The sequence below is a fragment of the Drosophila arizonae genome, chromosome 5, assembly GCF_054131065.1.
Source record: "Drosophila arizonae isolate 15081-1271.41 chromosome 5, UAZ_ARI_1.0, whole genome shotgun sequence".
Lineage (NCBI taxonomy): Eukaryota > Metazoa > Arthropoda > Insecta > Diptera > Drosophilidae > Drosophila > Drosophila arizonae.
This window is the reverse complement of record NC_142925.1, coordinates 17,808,229-17,827,317: the sequence shown is the minus strand read 5'-3', so window position 1 is coordinate 17,827,317 and position 19,089 is coordinate 17,808,229. Positions and strand designations below refer to the sequence as shown.

At 34.7% G+C, this 19,089-nt stretch overlaps 1 protein-coding gene across 6 annotated transcripts in view; it reads right to left on the bottom strand.

Annotated features, from left to right (window-relative positions):
- The window catches only part of mtt (mangetout), a 151,754-nt gene that overhangs the window by 71,887 nt on the left and 60,778 nt on the right, over positions 1–19,089 (bottom strand). For 3 of the 6 annotated variants that reach the window (XM_089472198.1, XM_089472196.1, XM_089472197.1), the window contains one exon: positions 14,635–16,299. In XM_089472198.1, coding sequence (XP_089328324.1) covers positions 14,635–15,883 — 1,249 coding nt within the window. In that variant the 5' untranslated portion in view covers positions 15,884–16,299. Of the gene's footprint in view, positions 1–2,278; positions 3,529–14,634; positions 16,300–19,089 lie in introns of those variants that run through there. The other 3 variants (XM_089472199.1, XM_089472200.1, XM_089472201.1) reach the window with 3 other exon arrangements.

Sequence of the window (19,089 nt, the reverse complement as noted above, 5' to 3'; positions counted from 1 at the left end):
CACACGCACACACGCACAGCCTTATTATAATTTCATTTTTATTGGGTCTGGCAACACTCGTTCGCTCAGTTAACTTGACTCTGCTTTTATCTGAGCCCGCCGTGCCCTGTGATTTTTGCTGCAAAGTACATGCATGAGGCTGGAAAATGTTTGGTAAATTTTTGCATAATTTCGTAATTAGTTTAAAATGACTTTAATTGCCTGAGAGACGGTCGACGTTTGTTCATTAGCCTCAACAGGCCGCCCCCCAAAAAGTTTATCAGCGGGCGTTACGGAGCACACCTGTGGCCTACGTGTCGTATGAGCAACGGCAAGCGGCTTTGCATAATTTCTAACCATTTGGGCTTTCGTTTGCTCTTGGCCCTTTGAAAGCAAATACATATTATTTCAAATGTGGAAAAATTTTGGAAGACTGCCTAAAATTTCCGTTGTTTACCAAAAGTTAGTCAACAGGAAAAACTTGTTTTCCAGGCAAGAGAAGTAATCAAAAGTAGACCAACAACAAGCAAAAATGTTGTAATCGGGTGTTATTGACCGCAGAATACTTATTCACGGCCCGAACGCAGCTTGATCAATTTTCCCATTTGTCACGCCCCTAATCGGCATTTTAGTATTATTTCTATATCTAAAAATGACAAATATACAATTTTAATACATTTGCCACGCCCCGAAATGGATGTAGATGTATCTGTAATATCTTATTGAGCTTGATTAGTCAGGTTTATTATATTTTCAAAATTTAAGATTAATATAATAATAATAATTTAAGCAAAATGCATTTTCTGATTTGCCACGCCCCTAGTGTTCGAACCGAGAAAATCTTGATACATTCTAATTCGACGCTGGCTCTACCTGCAAAAGTGTTCGACAGATAGACAAACAGTTCACAAAACCAATATACCCATTTCACTTTCGTAAATGAGTATAGAAACTAAAGGACAGTTTGATTGTTGCCAGCACGACGATCAGTTTGATGGCTTCTCCCACTGTCAGCACTTTAATTAAAATACTTCAACGCCTCCAGCCTCCACAGCCTCCTGCAGTCTCCCAGCCTCAGCCACAGTGAACTTTTCCTATTTTCAATTTGAAAACAGCAACGGAGAAAAAAAGTGCCCAGTCAGCGGCCAACAGCGCAACAACTTGACAAAGTTCATTTTGAAAAATATTAAAAAACAACTTATAATTAAAGGTAGAACATAAAGCAAGGCACAAACTTTCTTTGACTTTCGCTATTTTCTTCCTTCGCTTTCGCTTTAGCCAGAGTTTTTGCCAGACGAAGCGCACAGAATTATTTAGATTTATATTAATTAATATTTGTTTGGGGCCCCTTTTGAAGTGACACCGTCATGACCAGCTCTTTCTTAGCCACAGAGAAAAAAAGGAAATGCAAAAAAAAAAAAAAAAAAAAAAAAATGAAGCTTTGAATTTATTTGTGTATTAAGCTAATTGAATTAGTTCTGCTCTGGCGGCTATCTAAGCATTTGTATTTATAATTCATACTTTAGTGGCTTAAAAGGAAGCCGCTAACTGGGTCTTTAAGGAAAATTGACTAAGAAGTTAATATTAACAAAATTTTGTTTTTTTAATTTGTTATCAGCAAGCAAAAAAGTATTATTATTATTATTTTATCTCTCATCGCATGCTTTTGAATGAAAATAAATATATATATATATATATATATATTTTTTATATATATTTATTTATTCCATTCTTTATTCAATTTCTTTTTTTTTTTTTAATTTGGTTTTTAGTCAGCTTTCTTTTTAAGTAATAATTATTTATTTATTTTAAATATGTATATGCATTTTTCCTTTATTTTTATTTTATTTTTATTTTTTGTAATGTAAGCATTTAAAGCAACATATTCAGAAGTTTATATATTCAAATTAATTTCTTATGCACATTACAATGCAAACGATTTTTTTTAGCAACATAATTAAAATATCGCATAACAAAATATTTGTTAAAACATTATGTTCAAGTATTTTTTAATGCAGCATATAACGTTATTTTTCTTCCTGTGTCGCATGTTTCGTTGCATAAATTAATGAGGAACATAAATAGTATTTGTTATTTTTATTTATTTATTTTTATTTTTTATTTTTAATTAGAGTTTAGAGTCTATTCGTTGTTTCTTGAACAATATTTCATCAAATTTACCAATTCAAATAAATACCACACAAAAATGAGCACAATTTCTTTATATTAATTTAGATTTTCCATTTTGCGGCGTTTGGGATCTCCTCTTAGATATTCTGCCTCCATATTCTCAGCTTACCACACTTTTAACTGTGAATTCCAGTTTAATTCATATGAATTTATATTTTCACAATAAATTAATTCATTTTCACATTTCTTAGCATATGAAATGTATTTATTTATTGAGCACTTTCGCTTTCGCTGCGACTCACATTAACCGTTAGACATTACACTTAGCTAGCCCAGTGGTAACCGCATTGATGTTCGGGCGTTCACTTTAAGCTGTTAAGCGATAACTGTTATTTTTTATGTCCAGCTGCCGAAGGCGCGTCTGCATCGTTGTAGGGCCGGCGTGCAACTGAGGAGTCCACAGCGATGCTTCAGCGCCTCAAAGCCAAATTGGCGGCCGAACGAACGAGTCGTGCGTGCTGCTTCGTCTGCAGCACGAACTTCTCTAACGGGGCTGTGTGTGCTAAAAAGTTCGAGTGAGTAGCACAGTTCACACTTCGTTCAGGCAGTGCGAATCGGGGCCAGTGGGTTACTCGGCGAGCGACAATTCATGAATGGAACAAACACTTGTTTGCGTGCGCTGGAGAAGCAATATAACAGCTGGCATGCCAGCTGGCATACAGTTGAAGTCGTATAACACTTGCAGGGGCAACTGCATGGAGCAAGTTTGGTACACAGCAAAGAATTTTTTGATTTGTTGCGACTGCCGGAGAAGCTGGGGAAGTTGGGTATGAAGGGGAAGCGTTTGAGAAGATCAATGTTGTAAATTTTAATATTTTAATTACTTTACGGCTTTCTAAAATGAAATGCGCTCACGTTCAAGGAGTCATGAAAATAGTATTATTGAGCTATAATTTAATATCTGTTAATAATCAAACACTGCGGCTTTTAATCGTATTTAAATACAACTGTCAAAAACTGACAGCTGAGGTTTTTAATAAATATATATTTACATTAAGAGGCCAGGAAATAAAATGAATTGTTTGCTAACAATGCTAAAATGCAATAAATTTTATAAATAAATGTTTATAAATATATATATTCCATTTTATTTTAAATATTAATTTTTACATCATTCTGTAAATAGTATAAATGTTATATTTGTATTGGTTGTAAAAGAATAAAATATTTAATAATAAAAATATTTAATAAATTTGTTTTCATTATTTATTTTATTTTTTTTTTTATGATTGCCAAAAAATTACATTCATATCACAAAGTGGACTTTTATTTATTCAACTTTGCCACATATGATTTTATGATACATTAATTTTTTTTTTTTTTTTTTTTTTTTTTTTTTTTTTTTGTTTTGTTATACAAGTTATTTATAGAGAATTTTATATTAAATTTTATTTTTATGAATTTTCAAATTTATGGCATCCTAAAACTACTAATTATTTGTATATTATCCTTTGGCTTTTACAAAATATACAACAATTCTAAATTAATTAGATTTTGCATATTTTGTGCAAGATATTTAAATAAGGTTTTTAATCTAAAATTTAGATTTCTTCATGCACGCGCAGCATCCGAATAAAAATTGTTTAATTGCATGACATTTTTGGGATCTAAGGGAAATAGGGAAAGCCTCAACAGCAACAGCTGCAATAGTCGGAGAGAGAGAGAGAGAGAGAGAGAGAGAGAGAGAGAGAGAGAGATAGAGAGAGTTTGCCATATGAAATAGTAGGTCTCTGGCCAACTAGTAAAGTGTTTTGTAATGGAATCTGAAATTATCTTTGTGTAACGACTGCTGCCAGAAGAACTGTGATTGCAGCCACTGACCACGAAGCCTCGACTTTGGCCTCGGTCTCCGACTACATTTGTTTGCCGCTTCGCTGGCTGACTGGCTGACTGGCTGCTTCCTGCTCCTGCACAGGACATGCTGGAATTATACGCATTTAAATTGTGCCAGTTCACTTGGGGTTTTTTCCCATTTGCACAAAGGGAAGCTGCTGCTTCCATTTTACTTATTTATTTATTTTCTTTTTTCTTCTGCTTCTTCTTTTTATACATTTCCTAGAGGTAACTATCAAGAGTCAAGCGAATGCCACAATGAGTATAAGTTCTCAGTGCAGAGAGGAAAAGCAGCTATTCACCCTGCTGGACTGTAAAAAGATTTTCCACAAGTAGCAAAATATTTGCAATAAAAACTTAGCATATCCAAACACACTAAACGCCCCTCGTCACGTTACAGGGTATGCAGAATGTATTGTTAAGCGCCAGACAGACATGTGAGTGCTATCCGGTTTCCCTGCGCCTCAAGCCAGCTCGAATACAAATGGCTAGAGTATTGGATTTCCAGCAGATAGAGAGAGAGATAGGGAGAGAGAGGGAGAGAGAGGGAGAGAGAGAGAGAGAGAGAGAGCCACAGGCAGTACAAAAGAAAACATATATTTTGTAGCATGCAGACTAGACGGCCGATTATTAAACGAGATAAAAACGAGCGACTACCTGGCAGGTGAGTGCAGACGAATGCTTAATACTCTTTAACAGAATTACAGTTCAACTCTGTTTCAGGAATTCCATATTTAGAGTTTCCAGCAAGCAGCCCGGACTTAATTCCAATAGAGAATCTCTTGACAGTCTTAACTCAACGGGTTGATGCCAAGGGGAAGCCATTTGCACACATTATTGAATTAAAAAAAAAGTCCATTATTGAAGAATAACAAAAATTTGGCATCCAAATGCTCCTAAGCTGCATTAACTCAATGCCAACACGACTTATGATAGTGCTGAACATCAAAGGGAGCTCTATATAAAATAATGTAAGGTTTAATCCAATTACTATTGATCTTTGTTGATTTTTTAATGTTTTAAGATACGAAGTATAAATTTATCCCAGTGACTTAGTTTGAAAATATTTTGTTTAATTTTTTATTTTATTATTTTTATTGATTTTATTTCATTATACTTTCGTGAGTTTTGTCATTGCTATTATTATTTTTATTTTATTTATTTATTATTATTATTATTATTATTATTATTATTTTTATTATTATTATTGTTATTTTTATTTATTTATTTTTTTTTTTTCGAAAAAAAATCGATAATATCTTTAAGTTTAATGAGTAATTTTTTTTTTTTTTTTTTTTTTTTTTTTTTTTTTTTCTAAGATTTTGGAAGACTCTATCTTAATATGGGTTTCCTTTATATATTAAACATTTAAATTTTGTCTACTGCATCCCTATTAATTTAATACTTCCTGCCAGCTCTAAAGGCAAAACAACATCAATAAACAATTTTCATGCCGCATAAATTATCAATTACCAATTCCTGTGCTAATAGCCGCCAGTTGTGGTTGAGAAAAGAAAAGAACAGCCATATGCACAGGCAATTGCATGCTGCACAAAACTAATATGCTCATTTTGTCAGCATCAACAAGTATCAAACACGAGCCAAAGACAGTTGAGACACATCGAAGACAACTGTCGACTCTGTTGCTGCTGCTGCTGCTGCTGCTCGATTGCGTCAAATTTCGTATTGCATAGCTTCAGGGGCGCATGGAAATTGATATGAGCAGTCGAAAGAGGAAAACAGTTGAGGATGTCAACAGCAGCAGCAATGCACAGATATTATCGTAGAGCAAGCATATGTTTGACATTATAAATCCGATGAATACGATTAAGTTTTTGACAACAGCGACAGCAACAGATAAGCATACACACACACATATATATGTATGTATTTATAGACAAGTTGCATAAGTAAATTAGACTGTGTGAGAGCAACCAATAAAATCTTGTTAGCAATCAAAGCTGAAGCAGGCAAGAAGCAGGACTCACACGCAAAAGCCGAGACGAACGCAAGTCGGAAAACAAAAGCGCAAACAAAAAAGGAGAGAGAGAAAAGAACAACAAATTCTTGCCAAAGAGGCAGCAAGTCAACGGCTTTTAAGAAATATGTGTGCGTGTGTGTGTGCGTGTGTGTGTGCCAAACGCTGAGCGGCGATGCAGGCAACGTAAAGGAGCGCGTCTCGCATTTTGTCGGAAACGGAATGCAGACGAAGGAAGCAAGGATAATGCCCGGCATGCGTAACGCATAAGCGGCAAATTCCATTAAGTGCCAAGCGCCAACAACAACAACAACAACAACAACAGCAACAACAACATTAACAACAGCAAACTTATGAACAGACGAACAATAAGAGGAAGACGATGATGAACCAGAAGATACCCTGAATTAGAGGGAAAGAGAGAGAGAGAGAGAGGGAGATAGAGAGGGAAAGTGAGAGAGGGAGCAAGAAAGACAGAGATAGAGAGAGAGAGAGAGTATGTGTGAAGGAAGAAGAGAGAAAGTGGGAGAGGGAGAGACAAGGAAAGACGCAGAAATAGATACGGAGGAAGAAAGACAGAGAGAAGGATAGAGAGACACAGTAAGATATAGAGTTACATACAGAGTCAAAAAAACAGCGAAGACGAGAGAGAGAGAGAGAGAGAGACCGAAATAAAGGGACACACTGATAAAGGGAGAGAGAGAGAGAGAGAGAGACAGAAATAAAGGGACACACAGATAAAGGAAGACTGAGTGAGAGAGAAAGAAAGAGAGACTGATAGAGTTTGTTTCTATCAAGCAGAATCGGAAATATAGTTAAATATGTATATACAAAATAATATCTGTATATTATATTATATTATATTTATATGCACTTCTCTCTTGATGTTAAATATTTTCTTTATGATTAAAACTAAAGTCGTACGATGCTTATCCGACTAATATACTCAAATTTATTCTTCTTAAATTCTTAACAAAAAAAAAATAAATAAATAAATAAAAATAAATAAAAAAAAATGGCATTTGTAGCATTTAAAAAAAAAAAAAAAAAATTTTTAAAACGAATTTCCAAAAAATTTACTTGACATACTTTATCAGCTTTAAACAAATTATTACTAAGAGAACATACTGAGCTTCATCATCAAAGAATTTTCACTATAAAAACTGAATTTGTATTTTCGTAGAAGATAATTAATAATTTCATATGACAGCAACATAATTATTTATGATTTTCGGAACTTGTAATACAGCTGATTAAATTTCTGAGTAATGCCTAAATATATATACATACAGATACGATGCATGCAGACTGCCACGCCTTCTTTTTATCTACAACAAGCATTAGCCCAATAATAATATACCCAAAATTACGTCCAAAAAACCTTTTGCTTCAGGGTATTAAAACAACGAGAGTGAATGAGATGTGTGTCCATGTGAGTATGTGAGTGTGTGCGTGTGTGGCTGTGGCAAATTAAACTGATATGAGTAGACAGAGAGAGCATGAGAGAGAGTGAGAGAGGCAGAGCGTGGCCAGAGTTGCCTTCGTGTCATGGCAAATAAACATTTTTTATATGCCTTTTGATGAGGGTGCCCAAGTGTGCGTGTGTGTGTGTGAGTGAGTGCCAGTGTGTGTGTGTGTGTGTGTGCGTAACGAAAGAAAATAAAATTTCAATTTACAAATATAACTGGGTCAGTGAAGACAGCGACTCGGATTTTGATTTCGCTGCGAGCGAAGCTGTCGCCAGATCGTTAAGCAAAACTCGAAACGGCATAATTTCTCATGTATGTATATATATACACATATACATACATAAAGGTCAACATATATGGTCTAACATGTGCATCGATTTACAGTCATGTGCGCATAATATATGCATGCCTCCTGCCCAATGGAATATTCAGTTAATGGCCACAGGAATGAAAACAATTCGCGCTCGTAATGCAGCTCATTAAACTGCAACCGCTTTAAATGGAAACACTTAGCACTCGCATCGCATTCATTTGCGGACTTATAATTAATTCAGAAATCAGTGAATCGTGCTGTGCGGCACATATCGGGCGCAACTATCAAACACATTAAACAATTCAAAAGCGGAAACGAGCCTTTTGATACTGTTAATAATTATTGTTATAGTAGATTTAATCACAAAAAAATAAATAAATAAATAAAAATAAATGAATGTGTAAATTAATATTCTTTTCAAGCTAAATATGAATACAAATAAATAAATACAAATATGATTAAATAGATATAATTCATAAAAAAAACTAGTTAAAATTTATTTGACACATAACTCATTTTCATTTGGCCTTTTATAATTATTATATTTGTATTAATATTATTTAAAATATTATTTTATGTTTACATTGTACTTGTGATTTTAAAATATTGAATTTTAACTACAATTTTTATTATTTATACCATACCCGAAACAAGATCGAAATCAAAATTATTTACATTGTTTCTTTGCTAAGCTAACTTGTCCCAAAAGCAAATGTAATCTCGCAAATCCCAAGACACTGTTAACCAGTTGCCTCAGCACCCGATTAATTGACACTCCTTTAACAGTGGCCTCAGTCCAACATTAGTCAAGACACCAACCAAAATAGCAAAAGCTTTTCTCTCTGCAAGTTAACAGTGCTAAACAGCATCCACAGCAGCAGCACTGTTAACACAACAGAAATGTTAGCCCTTACCAACTTCACAGAGGCGAAAGATAATAAAAAAGGTTCAATGCACGGCAAAGGACATTTGGGCACAGGAAGAGGAAGTGTGCCATAAAACGAATGAAAAGGAATGCATTGAGCTCAAACCCAATTAGATTGCTATTGCAAACTACAAGCACAAATAACACACATACACGCAAACAAACAACAGCTCGCATTGACAGAGTGCTAATTATACCCAATATCCCGTTGGACAGGCACACACACACACACAGAGAGAGAGAGAGGCAAATCGAAACCGGGCCAAGAATGTGAAAGACAATTGTGGCGCACAAATGACAAGTGCCGAACAGCAAAATGCTTTGTTATTCACAAACACACACATTAACACACTCACACACACACATACAAACACGGATATACATGCAAATAGAGCGAACTCTATATGACTGTGGCTAATTCGAGTAAAAAAAAACTCGAGCTTTCTCCTGCTGACACTGGGAATTACCTCACTGGCATGTCGCCTGCCAATTTCTCTAGAATTTACTAATTAAATTGTAATACAAATATACTACGACTCGACTCAACTCGAATCGACTCTGACTCTGAGCACATGTGGAACGCATTCAACTCCTGCTCTGGCCTCATTCCTTAATACAATGTGCAGCCATTGCGACTATAGTCTGCGGCCTGTGTTCTCTACTCTTGTTCTCATAATGATTGCACGCATCTGGAAGCGTGCGAGCTCAGTTCCCAATGCTCGCTCACACTGAGTGAAGAGGGCATATTGGTGGGAGCGAATGAATCATTTGCGACAGTCGACTGTAGTCTGTATTTCTATATGTTGCACAACTCTTGAACAGTAGCTGAGATCTTACTCTGCCCTCAAGTATAAATGATTATATATAATTAATTAACAATAAGATAAAAAGAAATATATACATATATTATGTGAAAATTTATATATATTTACGTCTGCTAGCGCATTAATTATTATTATTATTATTATTTACTTATTTATTGTTTTATTTGTTTATTTATTTATTTTTATTTATTTAATTATTTATTAATTTTATTTATTTTATATATATATATATATTTTTTTTTTATTTATTTATTTATTAATTTTATTTATTTTATATATATATATATATATTTTTTTTTTTTTTTAATTTATTTATTTATTAATTTATTTACATATTTCTTTTTTTAAGATTTTTTACGAAAATAAATTTTAAAACGCATAAAAACTAAATTAGCATATTTACAAAAATATATATATATATTATATAAATATTAAATATTTTATAATCATTTCAATATTATTCTTACGTAAAATTATGATATACCCTCCTAAGTAAGTAGTCTAGATATCATACTTGTTAAATCTTTCCCCAATAATTTATTTATTTAATTCTATAAAACAAGCATTACACAGTCGGATACGCCCTACCGTAAGTCCAGTATATTCCTTTTGTAGCTGGCTTTGCGGCTTTATAGCAAATAATTGCGCTCGATAATATATGGAAATACTTTAAGCAAGTAGGCGAACAGCATGTATGTGTTCAAGAGAGAGAGAGAGAGAGAGAGAGATAGAGAAGTGTCTATGAGTGAGCATAAGTGGACCTGTGCATATGTATTTGTGCGTGTGCATTAACGACACTTGACTGCAGCATGAACGGAAATGAGGAAAATACATGCATTGCATTCTATTGGGCGGAAACTCTTAAATGTTAATTGATATTTTTAATACACTTACATACAGCTCGATGTAAGCGCATAAGAGAAATACCCCGACAGTTTTCAAGTGGGTCAAAGGGATTTGTTGAAGCAGTCAACAATGGAATGAAACAGAAGCTTTAACTTACTGAAGGTATTCGATTTTTATGGAAGTTTCGTAAAGAACAAAAGTATAAATGGAATTGTTTAAGATCATTAAATATGTATTATAATGATATTATGTTTTTTGGTATAAACGGGTTTCCATGTTACTGAATAAACGAAAGGACTTTTAGCTGGGATTTAGTAAGACATTTGTGAACAGGCCAAGAAAAAATGAAATGAAATCGTTAATAATGATGTCTGATAAAAATCATATGTGGAGAACTATTTATTGTGGCTATAAATATTTACGAAACATCACTTGTGGCAATAGTTATTTGAGTCATTAATTGTCATCAATGATTGTTTAATTTATTTTTTTATTTTTTATTTAGTGTCTAATTTTTAGCTAATTAAATTAATTTTTAATTCTTTTAAATAATTTTTAATTTATTTTCTAACTTTTTAATTTATTTTATTCTTTTTTAATTAATTGTTAATTAATTTAATTTTTTTGAATTTATTAATTAAACAAAAGAAGTTAGTGTCTAGAACACAATCGATACAATCAATATTATTATTATTTTTTTCCATCTAAGTTCATTTTTATTATTATTATATTAAAATCGATGAGAACAAAATTAATTTGTTTTTTTATTATTATTATTATATTTTTTATATATTATATTACATTTTTAAATATTGTTATTTAAAAGTTTGCTCATTTATTTAAATGAACTTTAATTGTAATATATTGAATTTATTTGTGTAAATATTATAGGCATATTATATTTTCAAATTAACAACTGGGTATCTTCTAGCAAAGCTGTAACCCTCAACCACTCTTACATCACTTTTAATAGGGTAACTACAGAAAACATGAGGACTTTACACTTTCAGCTCTTCCAGCTGCCGCTCTCATTTGATTACTTTAATTCATTGTATTGCTGCTGGCAGAGCTCAGCTGCAGCCGTCATCTGAGCATATTTATGTTGCGTGTGCCACAGCCCGCTCGGGTCGGCCACGGGCCGTAGTAAATAAAAATGCGCTGATATAAAAATATTATTGCAACTGGCACTTTAACTGAGCTCGCTCATATTTGATTTTCAATTTACTCACGTGCTGTGAGCATTTAATAAAAGCTCAACGGTAAAGCATGGGGCGTGTGCCTGAGATAACAAGGGAACGACAGGCAGATACCTCATAGGGGAACGAGATGAGACTGCACTGGAGACTAGAGTTGATTTGAGCAGACAAATGGGACAGAATGAGAGTGAATGAAACAAGATGAGACAGGGTGAGCGTGGGTAAGATTAGATGAGATGATGATGAGCCTAGCTTAGACTCGATGGATAAGAGTAAGACGAGAGTAGCCTAGGTAGAGCTAGACTAGGGAAGGCACTAAAAGTAGAGTGGATACAAGTGGAAAGGAACAGTTTAAACTAAACTCGAGATGAAATAAAATGAGAATAGAATGGATCAGATGAGACCAAATGAAGATGAAACGAGATGATATAAAATGAGAAGAGAAAAGGCTAGGTAAAACTATTAAATAAAATAAATAAATAAATAAAGAAGCTACTTCAGCATATCCTATTTATCTATTTCATATCATTACAGGGTATATATAAAAAAAAGTGTTTTCCTTTTTTTTTTATGTCAACTTTCAGCGCGTTGAAGCATGATTGCAATATGTTTGAGCTTTAATGCGCCACAAGCAAATTGAAACATTTGTGGTGACCCAATAAAAAATAAAAATAAAAAAAATGTTTAAAAAAAATGATGCAGATTCAAATCGCATTCAGAGCTGGTCAACTGTGGAATAAATCATGAAATGTATACGCCCCGTTAGCCACGTTAGCTAAAAGCATGTGCGCTTGTAATTAGATTGATTGGAAAAACTATGCTTTATTTCTCTCTCTCTCTCTCTCTCGCTCTCTCTCTTTCTGTCTTCCATTAACTTGCAGCACATTCGGCTCATTATTTAAATTAACTTTTCGCAACACGCAAAAGTTTTTGGAAATTAAAAACAAATGCTGCAATTGGAGCAGCGGCGATACTAAATAATTTTGAATGAATGCGAATGCAAATGCAAATGTGAATGTGAACATGTTCATTCGTCAGAATAACAGCAAATTCAATGCCAGCTGCTAACAAATCTGCCAGAGAGCTATAAATTTTGTTTTGATTAGCCAAACAAATCTATCAGAGTGCGGCAAATGCGCAAATCTGTGCGAATTTTCGATATATTCCAATTTGAATTTTGATTCACGGCAAATACGGCAAAATAATATGCCTATCAAATGAGCGTTTACATTATCTCTTATTTGCTCAGTATTCTAACTATTTTTATTGCTTATACATTTATGTATGATTTTCCTTATTTTTTTTTTTTTCCATTTCAGCTGAGCTGTTTAGAGTTTGAAAAATTTCCCACGATGTGTTTAATATTGAACCAATATCAATTTGCCATTTTCTTTTATCTAGTGAATGTGAAGCATTTTATTGAGTGTATAAAATTATGAAGAAGTTTACGATTTATTTCACAATATTTTTTTAATCTGCCTATTTCTTGCGTATTCAATGTGGCCAGGAGGTCAGGAAAAACATTTTTAAAAATTTGTTTGGCAGTTGATTTCTGCTTATTTTATCCATATCTCCATGTAAGTGTTAAAGAGAAATTGTTGAACAGAAAAATACAAATGAATGGAATTCAACAAAATAATATTAAAATATATTTTCCAGTAATTATATACATATAAAATATAAATTTCGCAAAAGTAGTGTAAAGAGTTTTCTGATTGATGAAATTTTATTTCAATTATTTATTATTGTTCAAATTTTTCTCTTGAAAAGTTGCATCATTGTTATAAAGCTTAACTACTTCAATAACTTGGCCAATTTCCATAATAAATGTCGAAATATATATATGTTACACAATGTTTGTAATAACTTTAAATTGCATATTTTATGAATTAATTGAGAGATTTGTATGTATATATTTTTAAGAATATATATATATATTTTTTTATACAAAATTAGGCATAAGAGATCCCAATGTATATCTATTTTGTGATTTTTCAAAAGCTCACCTATTTAAGGTTAAAAAATTCTAGAAATAATAAATTTTGTATATAAACTCTCCTGAGATTAGTGCCTCGTTATCTGTACTGCATATGTATGTACTAGGTTCATGTATTCCACTAATTTAATATTATTATTATTATTATTTTTAATTTTTGATTTATTTTCATTTCGTTTTTTTGTGGGCATTGTAATCCAATTAAACTCCCAAAATTAATATTAATAAAATTAACATTTTATTCTATCATGCCTCAGAAAAATGTGTAACAAAAAAAAAAAATAAATAAATAAATAAAATAGATACAAATTTACACTTGAATTATAATTATATTTTATATTCATATTTCGGCTATTGTTTTTAAATATAAATATATATAAATAATAATTATATTAAATTTATATTATCTAAATTAAGTATGTACCTTTTTATAGAAAACAAATGACACGCTTTTAAAATTTATTTACGTAATTAAAATAATGCAATTATATGCAGGAATAAAATTAAATGCAATTGTTGTGATATATAGACGAATGCAAGAATACAATTAAAGACAAATATTATGTGAATATATATTTAAGATATTTTTCATAATCGTTTCACATATATTAGATGTATATAAATATATTTATAAATGTAATAAGTTTTGAGGTACTCTCTCTTGAGGTACTTAAGGGCAACTATTTTGACAGTCTTTGCCCAGCCAGTGCTGCAGGTGATTTACCAGTTATATAATTTCGCACTTCAAATGTGCACAGCAAGCGGTTTTAATAACATTCCTAGATTGCTAACGAGCAGGTGAAAAACTCTGCAATTCTTTTTGAGGGGAGAGGGGCAGGGAATTGGGCACGTGTCGGTGCATGCTAATTAGTTGCAAGCGAGCAAATGGCAACAGCCAGGGCACAAATTGCAATTTTAATTCACTTTTGTGCCAGCTTGAAATGAACAAAATTGCACAAAATTGCACAGAAAACAAAAATCCCCAACAAACGATCTGTGAATGGGCTGCACGACTCATAAATATTCCAAATAATGTTGCAGTTGCAACGGGGGCACTGAAGTGAACTAAAGTAGACGGCACTTACCCTTTATGAAATCGACGGCCATTTCCAGGCCGTAGGTGTCCTTGTCGCAGTCGTCCAGCAGGTGGGCGCCCAGCGTCACATTCGGCAGCAATTGCTGCTGGTTCACCTGATCCAAGGTGTAGAGCATGGCCTCCAGGGCCTGAATGCCGCCCTGCGGCATGATCGGGCCGCAGGTGATGCTGTCCTCGCGCGAATGCACCATCATCAGGCCGCCTAGAATCACATCGCCCTCCAGCACAGCGGCATGCTTCACGGGCCAGCCAGCGGCAGCAGTTGTTGCTCCCGCTCCCGCTCCCGTTCCCGTTCCCGTTGCTGTGGTTGCCTGAGCATTGCTCAGCCAGGCTGTTGTCAGTGAATCGTCCAGCGGTTGCGCCATGTTCGCGGTGCCCAACAGGCGCAGCGTGGGCAATGTTTTGCTATCAATTGTTGGAGTTGTTGCTGATGTTGTATTGTTGTATTGCTGCTGTGTTGTTGCGGTTGTTGCTGCTGTTGTTGTTGCTGCTGCTGCTGCTGCTATAGTTGCTTCTACAGTTGTTACTACTGTTGCTGCTGCTGCTGCTGTACCTGCTGCTGTTGCTGCTGTTGCTCCTACTGTTGCTGCTGCTGTTATTGTTGGCATTGCTGCTTGCCAATTAGTTTTATTGTAGTTTTTTATGGCTGCCGTTGTTGCTGTCGTTGCCTCCCTCAGCTGCATATTTAAGTTTACATTTGTATTGTTGTCCACAGCTGTCGCAATTGCTGGCAGTGCTGTTGTTGTCGCTGCTGTTGCTGTTGCCGTTGCTGTGGGCACAATGCGTTTAGCTTTTATTGGTATTGCGGCGTATGTCATACCATCAATATGAATTGCCTCAGTTGCTGCTGTTGCCAATGGATTCAATATTGCTGCTGCTGGTGTTGCTCCTGCTGCTGCTGCTGCTGTCGCTCCTGCTGTTGCTATCGCTGGCTTTAGTTTGTTGGCAGCTACATCAGCTGCCGTCAGCACTTGACCCTTTTGGGTTTTTATGGCGCCTGCTGTTGTTGTCGCTGCATTCAAATTGCTGCTGGAAGCAATTGCTGCCCACGCGGAGCTTTGACTTGTAGATGCTGCTGGCATTGCAGTGCCAGCACTCATACCTGGCAGCAGCAATAATTGCTCGCCGGCACTGCTGTTGCTCGATTGTTGTTGCTGTTGCGCCTGACAGCGCCAGCAGCAGGCCAGCAGCAGCAGCAGCACCTGCAGCAGCACACCTCTTGCCACACTGAACAACATGTCGTCTGTTCTTCTCACTCTCACTCTCACTCTCGCTCCCTCTCACTATCTCACTCTAGCACTTTCTTTCTGTGTGTGTGAGTGCTCAATGTGACGGCATTGGCAACCGGAAAAATAAAAAAAAACAGGAGAGTGTGAAATGTGACCAAAAATTTCTTTTCGTCGAGCTGCTAAATAAATTGCAATTAATTTCAACAAACAACAGCTTAAAATTGCTGTTGGGCAACGACTTTTAATTAAGTTGCCTTTGCCAGCTGAAATTGATGTGTCCGCTAATTCCGCACGATGTTGCTGTGGTTGTTCCTGTTGTTGTCGCTGCTGTTGTTGTTGCTTCTCTTGTGGGCAAGCATTTTAAGGCATCTCAACTTTGTTGTCGCTCCGGTCGCATGTTGTTGTTGTTGTTGTTGTCGCTGTTACTGCAAATAAAACGCAAAACTCGTTGAGTAAGGCAGCAAATGGCAGGAAAAGAATGAAAATAAAATAAAAAATAAAAAAAAGGAGACGCACAAATAAATAAGCATTTTTAAGTGAAACTGAATTATAAATGTTGTGCACTTAAGCAAATTTAATGAACAGTAAAAAAGCACATAAAAATGAGCCAAACATTTGTTTTTTTCCCATTTCACACTTTGTTGCGTGCCAGAAATGTTTACTGCCAAACTAAAGTCCGGCCTGAGGCTGAGACTCCGCCTCAGCCTCAGTCCTCATTGTCCACACTCAAACGAACCTGGGCACGTAGTGGATGCTGCTCAGCGTGGCTCAGCCCTATGAAGAGTAAATGTGCCCGGAATTAAAGCTACAAATTTAGAGCATAAAGCTACCTTGAATGACAGACTATAAAAACATTATGGTAACTCGTAGATAAAAAAAAGAATTGTAAAACTGTTTCCCTTTTTTTGTAGCAATCCAAATTTTAACGAACTGAGTTTTGTACAATTGCCTTCATAAAACAATATATATATATTTTTTTTTGTATGTATAAAAGAAAAAATATATACTTATATATCAAATAGGTGAACAAAAATTAAGTTATATAACAAAAACAGAATTTTATTATTTTTAATAATTATTACTTATTAAAAATAATTTAATTTAACATAATTTAAGAAATTTATTGCATATTATAAATGATTTAAATCAACAATAAAGTTCGTTAAAGACCATTATTATTATTTTAAAATTTAATAAACTTTATCAAATACAAAAACCTAATAAAATTCGTAAGTAACATTTTTTTATTATATGCATATAAATCTAACTGTATAATTTTTAGTACATTTGTGAATTCATTTATATTTTAATAAAATCGGTTTTAGGTTTGCATTTACTTTAAAACAAAAACAAAAAAATTATAAATTTATTATAAATTAATATTTTATTTTTTAATAATAAAGTGTTCGCTCTTGATTAAATATGTCAAGATTATATCAGGATTGTACATTTAAATATAATTTTAAATTTTTATACAAACATTTGTAACATTTTTTTACAAATATATTCACAGTATATATTATTTTTATATAATACTAATTTAAGAAAGAAATATACCGAAATCTTCAGTACATACATGAATATATACAACTTTTAAGAAATTGCACAGCATAGCAAAATCAAATGTCAAAGTCTCCATTTAGATAAACTCACAGTTTATAGCATATATATAGTTTATAGAAATAGTTAAATACTGTCAATAAACTAAACATTGCCCAAAGTTAACGATAACTGCGATATAATATAAGAATCCATAAATTTGTCATATATTCTTAAAGGACTCTCACAGTCAGTCGAGTGTTGACAGGGCTCATAGCAATGCTGACATATAATGTGGAAAATGTGGAAATGTGGAAAATGTGCTGAGTGGACAGGATGCTCGTTTTCAAATGGAGCTGCCTTAGGCAAATGCGGATATCCCTTTTAGGCACTAATATGAAATGGCAGAGGACTCTAATAAGCCAGCAAATGCGGGACCCCAACTATCGGGCCGGAAATGGCAGCAGGAAGCGCCACAGCAACAGGATGGCAGGACAGCCTTTGCATAGTTAAGTGAATCAATGCCAATAATAGATGGAAAGCCTGTCGCTATGTGTCACCTGATATTGGCCAGGTGACATAATCGCGACGGAAGTCCAATTACAAGCCAATTAAAACACGATATGCTCATTATGCTGGCTAAATAATTAAGAGAGTGCGCAGCCAAGGATTTGGCGGCTTAGTTTCGCATTCAAGGCCTTGTCGCGCTCCCCATTTAATTAACTTCCCATAAAGGCTAATTGCTGTTCGATGGGAGTTTTGGAAGACATTAGCTACGCATAAAGATAAAAGGTGTTCGTTGGCCTTCGCAATTTACTGTTATTAGTGCGTAAAAGCGTAAAACTTTCGCACTCTGCATTCAGCGATACGCGCAGTGGCATAAAGTGTAGCCTACTTTTAAGGGTCGCCTTAAAAATGCCAGCGATTAACAGGCCATATCGGGCGGGGGCACGCCCTGGCCTATGGCCCCTTGGCCCCTGAGCCGTAGGGGAATTGCCCACATATTTTTGGCACACAATATAAAAATACCATTTGTGCATATTTTTGGCTGGGCTCTGACATAATCTTTAATACAACCACCCAACCCACCCACCACCCACCGGCCGACTGCCCGCCTGCCTGACTGACTCACTGTGCTCTTATCTGGAATACCTGACATGCCTGTGCTGCTGCTCTTTTGCCCCAGCCTCGCCACCCTGCGGAAGTATTTTTGTTTACTCTGCACCCACGCGAAAATAGCGACGGACTGCGCCTCCCCCTCCCACCGTGCCAACTTCCATACATATATTCCGTGTACTAATACTCTCTTTATTGAAACGATATGGGCAAGGTCGAATACGTGTAGGCGTCGACTGGCGTGTGCGTCTACAAATCGCCGAGACGTGAGAATAAATTCCATTTTATGCACGTGTGTGTGTGTGTGTGTGTGTGTGTGAACTAATGAAATATGTTGCCTTCAAATGGCAACTAATGAAACACAGTGGCCATCGGCCCAATTCCTCATTCATCCATGTAATTTTAATTAAACTTGACAATTTTCCTACTACTGTTGGCTCTGTCAGCCGCAAGTCAAACAATTGCCAGCTGTTGGCCATTGTGCCATGGCGACCAGAAACCACATTCATCTGCCACACAAATGCATATACATATATGTATATGATTTGTGACACAATGTA